The sequence below is a fragment of the Morus notabilis genome, unplaced genomic scaffold (assembly GCF_000414095.1).
Source record: "Morus notabilis unplaced genomic scaffold, ASM41409v2 Scaffold19, whole genome shotgun sequence".
Lineage (NCBI taxonomy): Eukaryota > Viridiplantae > Streptophyta > Magnoliopsida > Rosales > Moraceae > Morus > Morus notabilis.
The window spans coordinates 21910-31064 of record NW_010360880.1 but is presented as its reverse complement, the minus strand read 5'-3'; the positions used below and the strand labels follow the sequence as shown (position 1 = coordinate 31064).

Below are 9155 nucleotides of genomic sequence, written 5' to 3'. Positions count from 1 at the left end.
ACAACGAACAATTATCATAAGAACAGACCGTGAACATACCACGAACAGGATATATATATATATAGCATAAGAACAGACCATGAACAACGAACAATTATCATAAGAACAGACCGTGAACATACCACGAACATACCATTAACTTTTGAACAACATACCATTAGAATACCATGAACAGACCATTAGCTTATGAACAACAGACCGTTAGAATACCATCAACAAACCATTAGAATCAGAACAGACCACCAACATACCACAATTAGAATGAGAACAGACCACGGGTAGACCATTACAATGAGAACATACCACAAACAAACCACTATTAGAATGAGAACAGACCACGAACATATCTTTAAAATGAGAACATACCACAAACAAACCATTAAAAGACCACGAACAAACCATTAGAATGAGAACAAACCACAAACAAACCATTAGTGAGAACAGACCACGAACAAACTATTATAATGAGAACAGACCACGAACAGACCAATAAAATGTGAACAAACCACGAACCGACTACAAACAGACCATTAGAATGTGAACAGACCACGAATTGACCACGAACAGACCACAAACTGACCACAAACAGACCACGAATAGACCACAAACTGACCATGAACGGACCACTAGAATGTGAACAGACCACGAACTGACCATGAATAGATCACTAGTATGTGAACTGACCACGAGCAGACCACCATGAACAAACCCTAATGTATATTCTTATTTTTTTTATATTAAGTTTTTGTTCTTGTAAACATGTATCAAAAAATAAAACAAGAATAAAAACCTTAATGTGAAATCAAAGAGGGTTTACCCGAGGGAGAGCAGATTTCGTTGTCTCGTCGACAAGGGTTCGTGGAATGGCTATCTCAGTGGAGAAAGAAGAGTTACTTTGTGATGTCATTTCAGTCGTGAAAGTCACCGGTGGAGAGAGATAGAGCGTTGAATGGTGGAGAGTGTGGTTGTTATGTCGGTGAGTTCGTTTGGTCGGTGGTCGGTGGGTTGGTCTGGTCAGGGTGGGATGGTCTGATCGGTGGTTGGTGGGTTGGTCTGGTCGGGGTGGGATGGTCTAGTCGGTGGTCGATAGGTTGATCTGGTTAACGTGAGTTAGACTCGTTGGCGAGAGAGAAGTAGAGATAGGGTCTGATCGGCGTGGGTTGGTCTAGTTAGCGAGAGAGAAGCAGAGATAGGAAGTTAGGAACGGTTAGTTTGTTTAATTATGAGAGAGAAGTTTTTTTAAAGTGATCTTTTTATATACACATGGATCAAAATAGAGTCAATTTTTTGACACACGTCAAAGTTCTTTTATTATAAAAAAAAATAATCTAGATCTCCGATTCCTGTTTTCTTTTGGTCCCTTCAAATTTTCTCGTATCTGTCCAACCTTCCTCAAAATTCTCTCTTTAATCAACTACTATTGGTTGCTCTCTATTCAGTTTTCCACTAATGGCAACTCTCAACACCATCATCACTCACGCCCATGTCCATGGCCTCCCTCCACTCACCAACAAATCCTCCGCAAAATCCCACAACTCCAATTTCAATCTCTCTTCCCAACTCTTTACCAAACCAGAGAGCTTCTCCACCGGCAAAAGAAGAAACTGGGTTGTCGTCGGTGCCGTTACGGAGGACCAAGAGGTGGCTCCGGTGAAGCCTGGACACCGGAAGGACAAAGAGAGAGGCTTTTTGGTTAATGGGTCCCAACAATTTGATGCTTTTTCAACGTTTTTGCCTCTTTTAGGTGAAGGAGATGATGATCAAGATTTGGATAGGCTCACCAGTAGAGCTATAAACGCTGCGATTGTTCTTGGATTTGGGACCTTTGCTATCACCAAGTTGTTCACCATTGACCACGATTATTGGCATGTGAGTTCTTTGTTTTTTTATTTTTTTTTATTTTTTGGGCTTTGTAATCCAAGAGATTGTTATATTGAAAAGCACCATTTGCGGAAAAGGTAACAAGTTTTCCCAAAAGTGAATTTTCCTTGTGTTGGGTATTGTACCCTTTGAGGTGGATACTTTAAAACAAATAGAATTTTGATTAAATTGGATTTTTCTTTTTATTTCAATTTTTGATGGGTTTCAAAATTCAAAAGACAAAACTTGTGTTGGTCTAATTTATTTGCTATGCTTAGTTATCAAGAGTGGTCTAATATTGGACTGAAATCACTATTAGAGCTGATAATTTGGAAAGGGTCGTGTGTTTTTTGATATTAGAGCTCAATTTTTATTTTTGCTTTTCAGGGATGGACACTTTACGAAGTCCTAAGATATGCACCCGAACACAATTGGATTGCCTATGAACAAGCTCTTAAAGCAAATCCCGTTTTGGCCAAAATGATGATAAGTGGAGTTGTCTACGCCATAGGAGATTGGATTGCACAAGTAAGTTATTATCACATTGAAATCATGTTAAGAGGTTAATTCTTTGTCAATTGTCATAAATTATCTGCCCTTGAATTGAATATGCAGTGTTATGAAGGAAAGCCGCTTTTTGAATTCGAAAGAACACGCGTATTCAGATCCGGTCTAGTTGGGTTTGCTCTCCATGGCTCCCTTTCCCACTACTACTACCAATTTTGTGAGGTGATGATCACTTTCCAGATTTGCTATTGTTTGTTGATTTCCTGTGAGCGAGTGGCTGAAAATCGATTGCGTTTGTGCGCAGGCTCTTTTCCCTTTCGAGGATTGGTGGGTGGTGCCTGCCAAAGTTGCCTTTGACCAAACAGTTTGGGCGGCAGTTTGGAACAGTATCTATTATTTTGTCTTGGGGCTCTTGCGTTTTGAATCCCCAGCCAATATTTTAAGCGAGCTGAAGGCAACATTTTGGCCCTTGTTGACTGTAAGAAACTCTTCTACTTTTCTCATACATTTGTAATCGATTATTTGATCCAAAAAAACTTTTCTGTAAAAGTGTATTTTTTGAGCTGATTTATAGTTGACTGTATCCTCAGCCATTTTTTGGAGTTTGTTTTGTTTTTGCTTCATGCATTTCTTTTCATATGGTTCTGAAGATATCCAAATAACAAAAAATTACTTTTAAATTGATTAACTTCCGTTGTTGTCACCATAACTTAATAGGATGCTTTAAGATGTTGATGAGTTTTTCAGCCCCTTAAATGATTTGGGTTTTAAAGCTGTTGAATTTTATTTGTAGGAAAGTAGAAAGCAGACTATAAGCAATAGCATTCTTTAGCTACTTATTTGAGCAATGCTGACATAGTTCTCTCGACTGTGACGGCATATTTATCGTTGTTATTGGCTAGACAGGCAGGTTGGAAGCTTTGGCCATTTGCTCATCTGATTACCTATGGTGTTATCCCTATTGAACAAAGGCTGCTTTGGGTAGACTGCGTGGAGCTCATCTGGGTAACCATACTTTCAACGTAAGCATCTTATATTAATTGTCTAAATGTTGATAATTTCCTCCGCCGCACAAAAATCATTCATTTCCTTCTTTTAAAAGTTTACAACAAATTTTTTTTTTTCCCCTGCACTTTTTCCAGTTACTCAAATGAGAAGTCTGAGTCACGAATATCCGAAGTATCATCTGGATCAAGTTCTGATTCTTCATCAAAGCAAAAGCAATAGATACAAGGTACGACACTATAAACCAAAACACTTTTCTAGCTGATGTAGACCTGCTTTGGCATAACCGAGAGAAGACTCTTGGAAGTGTCTTTTAACATCACCATATGCTAATAGGGGACGCATTTTTGCGTGGCCAGGACTAAATTTTTTTGGTTCACTTATCATCTCAGATGCAAATTACTACACTGGAAGAGTGGTGACCATATCCATATAGTATGTTAAGAGCACAAATTCTTGTGGATGGTGGGGCTGCAAAGGAATGTGTCACTCCTCTTTGTTGAGGTCTGTTAATGGCTTACCCAAGTTTTCTTCTTGGAGGTGGCAGTTGGGATGGGCCAGTGGAGATCTATTTGTGGTATATTGTCTATGGTGTATAGAAGTTACGATGACAAACCGTTTTCTTTCGGTGCAAGAGACGGTTTTGGCAAATTTGTTATGTAAAGTCACGTACAGCACAAGAAAAACATAATAATAAATACAAAAAATTATCAAGAGTTCCCTTTCATGTCTGCGCATGTCTTTGTTTTTGTTTTTGTTTTTTGTTTTTTGTTTTTTGTTTTTTGTTTTTTGTTTTTTTTTATAAATACATTAGTTTTCATTGAAAACCTTTCATGTCTGCTACATATTCCCTTGCACCCTTTTGAGGTGCCTAGCTACTGCCATGCCTGTATTGTTAATGCAACTTTCTGATTTTTTATTTTATTTTATTTTTTAAGCTTTTCAATCATTTGAAATGAGTTCTTATTCTAATTTTAAACTAAAGTGACGTCATTTTCTTCTCAAACAACATGGAGGTCGTGTTTGGAGTTGGTTTGTTTTTGTTTTTCACATTTTTTGAGAAAGAAAAAATGAAAACGGGAGAGAAATGACGTTTGACACATTAAAGATAAAAAACGAAAATAAAAATAATTTTTTGGTTTAGTGTAAAATGGGACAAAAATGAAAAATGATTTTTAGTAGTTTTTCATTTTTTGTTTTCATTTTCTCTTCTCTCGAGCACAGAGAGAAGCATTAATAGATTTTTTTTATACTGAAAATAATCTCTTAATAAAATTACCAAACACATTTTTAAAAATAATTTTTGTCTGAAAACATTTTCATTTTTATTTTTATACAAAAAATAAAATCCAAAATTTGAAATCCGAAACGACAGGTCGTTTTTATGAACGACAGGAAACTTTTGATATTGACAAAACGTCTGTCGTGTTTCATATAAACCACAGCAAACCGTTATACACGACTTGCCGTTTTTGTATTTAAACGACAGCAAAACTTTATACCACAAACTCATGTGAAGTCATGTTGTTAACGCTTGTTGTACTGTGAAACGACAGCACGCTCGTGTACTCCGTTGAGTTCCGTGAAGCGCGCGAGATTAGAGCAAAAGAACCCCGGATCTGGAGAACTTTGCTTCATATTAAAACCCCATAAAATTTGTAGATCGATCCATGGTGGGTATTTCAAAATTGGGCAGAATCTGAAAATGGCGAAACTTGAACATGGCGAAACTTGAACCACTCGACCAAGAACCCGACCACGACGACAAGGAGAAGCCAAAGAGGAACCATGGCTCCACCAAGTTCTTCGTTTTCGTGGATTATCTTTTCCTCCTCATTTTCCTTGCCTTCCTCTTTTATGTTCTCTTCAAGTTCGTCGCTTTCTGATTCTTCACCCACAGAGACACATTGCTCTGAATCAGGTTCGTTTTTGCTCAAATGTTTTTTCTTTTATTTATTTATTTGCTTTCTCTTGATTCTTATGGATCCAACACTTTTGTTTTTGTTTTTTCTTTAGAAATTTGGGTGTTAGCTATAGCAACTTTTGAAGATTTACTGTGGGTCAAATCCAAAACTTTAGTATTTTTGTTATATCGTTCTTGTTTAGGGAATTTCTCGAATGTAATTGTTTTTTTTTTTTTTTCACTCATATTGAGATTACTCCTACCGTTTTAATTTACGTATTCATTTCTTTTATGAAGTTGACATCTTTATTAAAACCAATTCTTTTCTTGGTAAAAATAAAAATCCATGCTTGATGAGTGACCATTTTTTTTTTTTTTTTTACCTTTTATGGTGAAACCAAATACACACATTTCTTTTGAAGTACACACACATGTATATATTTTTTCCCTTCTTAAGAAACAGTTAGTCTTTTGTTTTCATGGCTTCGAAATTATCGCCTTTAAATGTATAATATTTTTATTTACGAGTACAAGTCTCACTTTAGTGCTTGAATACCTTGTAAAGAGTTTGTTTACTTGTATCTGTCTCCATTTATGACGTGATTGTTGCATGTTAGTTGTGTAACATCATGCATTAACTCGTTATAATGTGTTAATGATGCAGATGTAACCTCAAAGAATTCTTTCTGGACACTTTTTTAATGATGTGTTTTTCCGTAAGATCTGTTGATGTGTGTTTGCTTTGTGGATGGGAACTTCCATTAGTGATTGATGTTTTTCAAGAGCTAATTTTTGGCCTTAAGCTGGTCCTTTAATGTACATGGCTGGCGGTGGCGATTCACACATGACGTGTGACGTTTGCCACAGCCCACAGCCCACAGCCGTGATGTAACTGGAGATTGTTTGATATTATGGTGATGGGTTTTAATTAAGACATCTCTCATGCGAAACTAGCCCAACACAGTTCAGGAGCCCAACTTGACCTGAAAATTTAACCTATTAGGTCTTGGATCATTCTATGTATATAAACACCACTTCACATTCTCATCCACTTTCTATGTGAGAACACATACATGCACTTTTCTCAACAATCTCCCCCTCATGTGTGTGTTCACCGAACTCCCCCTCAAACTAAAGTTTCTAGTAGCCGGCACATCCAAGCATCACACTCTAAACGGGAGCCAAGTCGAGCATGGGAAGGGGGACGAAACCATGTGAGTCCACCAATGCTCCATCATCCGCACTTGCTACAGCACCAATTTTGGGATCACTAACTCTCCACAGGAGGCAACGTGGGAACTGCAACTGAGTGTGATTGTTTGACCCATACGAACCATCGACTCTGATACCACTTGTTGGGGAGACAACATATGCGAAACTGACCCAACACACTTTAGGAGCCCAACTTGACTCAAAAGGTTAACCTATTAGATCTTGAGTATTTCCATATATATAAACCACTTCACATTCTCATCCACTTTTCATGTGGGACAATACACACACTTTTCTTAACAATATTGTCATTAATGTTTAGTCCAATTTTATTTGAACGAAATGTTTAAATATGTATCAACAATGTAAATCTTGCATCGTGTACCATCAAGATGGTAGCCTAATGCCATTGAGCTTTGTAGATGGAATATCTCATGTTCGAGTCATGTGGAGCTGGGAAGCACTTGAGATTATTTTTTAACTATCAGTTGAATTTACATAGTTTTTAGTGAGGTTGGGTAGCGTGTTTCGTCTCTTAATACAAGTAGTTATGACTCAATGTGGTCATTCTTCACGTGTAGGGTCTCTTTGGGGATAGCTACGACCAGTAGTTGCTCACTTTTTTAGCATTAAGCACGAAACTTGGATCATATAGAGGATAATGAAGTCCTGATTGTATGGAAAATGATATATAGGAAATGCTGAGGAAATTCAGTGAAGTAATACACCAACATTTCTAAGAATGAATTCTGTTCCATCATTAATATGCCGTTCCTACTTATTTTGGTCTAAAAATGTATGGCTGTTACATCATGTATTAGTCTGTGGTTGGTGATCTTTTTATTAGCTTCATTTATTATAGACCTAAGAATGCAGCTAATTGATGCTTTCTCTTTATCTCTGTGTTTCCCTTTTCCTAAATACCATGAAGTTGATGTTTTATTCCTCTTGTTTTGCTGATCTGTTCTCTATTAACTTTGTTTTTTTCATCTTCGTAATGTTGTCGGCAGTAATGTCTTAAATCCAAGTTAACTAGATTCCTTTCATCCAAGAAAAGACAAAAAACAAAACACAAAAAAAGAAAAAAAAAATCTATTTTGTGGAATGTCTGTTAAACCCAAAAGAGATGGGATTATTCTAAATCTCCTGAATGCAGTTCTTTCTAATTACAATAAGTAACTTTACTTTTTTTTTTTTTCTTTTTTGTTTTGATGTTTGATGTGTGTGTCTAATTTTTTCATGCTTCAAGTGGAAAGGGATTCAAGTTGCGAAAATAGTCAAGTGCTCATTATAATTTGTGGCCGCATTCATCACTAGATGTTCATTTGTTTCTAGCAGGAGATCTTGCACTCTTTTTCCCTTGGGTGGATTTTTCTATTTGATTTTTATATTCAAAGGTTTTAATGAGGTCTCTTCTGCTTATTTTTAGTAGTAGGAGAGTATGATCTATTTAGTGAGAATTTTCAACCAGTTGATGTTCTTTTTTATTTTACTTTTCTTTTTTTATTTCGTTTAATTGAGCGGAAGCATGGTGTGATGCGACCTGTTCCTCTTTCTTTTTTTGTTTTTTTTTTTCAGAAAGCTGCAGGCATGATGGTAAAAAAGGCTTCACTTGGAAGGATATAAAGATGAAATGCCGGTGACAAATGAGCTTCATTTGTTATGGTCCCTGCTTTTTTTTTTTTTTTTTTTTTTTTTAATATTCATGCATTGTGCCGATATCGTTAATTATGTACATTGGCTTTAAGGAGAAAAAAAAAAGCGATCTCTCATTAATTGACGAGTTTATGGCTTGTCAAATTAGGATGCTTATCTTTTAGAGTTTGAGGAGCCCATGAGATGGTGCAATGTTAGAAGTCATCAATTTTAGATACCATTTTAGAGTTTAAGGAGGGAGAAGAATTAAGCATTCATTTTAAAAGGCCAATCTATCAAGTGGAGTGACCAAGCTTATATGTATATAGTTATGTTTATGTATATACAACGTGGAACAGAGTATTTACTCTTAACATTATCAATCCTTCTAGTCAAGACACTTTTATGTGTTTATAATAAAACTTCAACATCTGTCTAATGTCAATTCCTAATCAATCGTTTTATTCAAGACACTTTTATACGTTTATTAAAACTTCCACATCTTGTCAATTCATCGAAATCTTCTTTGATGGCACCACCTAAACCATAACCATGCATTTAATTGTTGCTTTGGTCTACCGTCACTCCTTTGATTGCGATATAAAACCTCTAAAATTTTTCACTTATTAGGCATATTGGATGTTTAAGCCAAATCAATCAAAATCATTTAATTCTGTTTCCGTTATTTGGATTTGACATGTTCATATTCTCTCTCTTCAGTCCCATTTTCTTGTTTTGAAGTCTCAGTTCAGTTGCTTGTTAAAATAACGAAGAATATTCAAAGTTGATGGTTCATAAATAAGAAAGACAAACTACATTCAATTCATACTGCTTAGGAATTACATTACAACCAGACCATGGTTTTATCACAACGGTACACCAAGACACAAACCTAGCTTGTTTCTTTATTGGAAATTAAACACTCTAGATACACTAACTCTTAACTTCACTAGAATGACACAAACGAGGAAATTGAAATCATAAATCTAGTAAACAGAATGGTAGCAAACCTAAGACTTGCTAATCAGCAGAA

General features: G+C 36.1%; 1 protein-coding gene across 2 annotated transcripts; it reads left to right on the top strand.

Moving 5' to 3' along the window:
- Positions 1–1268: 1268 nt before the first annotated feature.
- On the top strand, positions 1269–4250 carry LOC21404982 (peroxisomal membrane protein 2). Of its 2 annotated transcripts, none has more exons than XM_024165249.1 (7): positions 1269–1869; positions 2248–2388; positions 2476–2589; positions 2672–2845; positions 3274–3389; positions 3510–3601; positions 3732–4250. In XM_024165249.1, exons 1-6 carry the CDS (start codon positions 1450–1452, stop codon positions 3592–3594), a joined length of 1050 nt encoding a protein of 349 aa, XP_024021017.1. In that variant the 5' UTR covers positions 1269–1449; the 3' UTR covers positions 3595–3601; positions 3732–4250. The 2 variants fall into 2 exon arrangements, with proteins under 2 accessions (XP_024021017.1, XP_010095804.1); XM_010097502.2 differs by having other exon boundaries at positions 3765–4247.
- The last annotated feature ends 4905 nt before the right edge of the window (positions 4251–9155 follow it).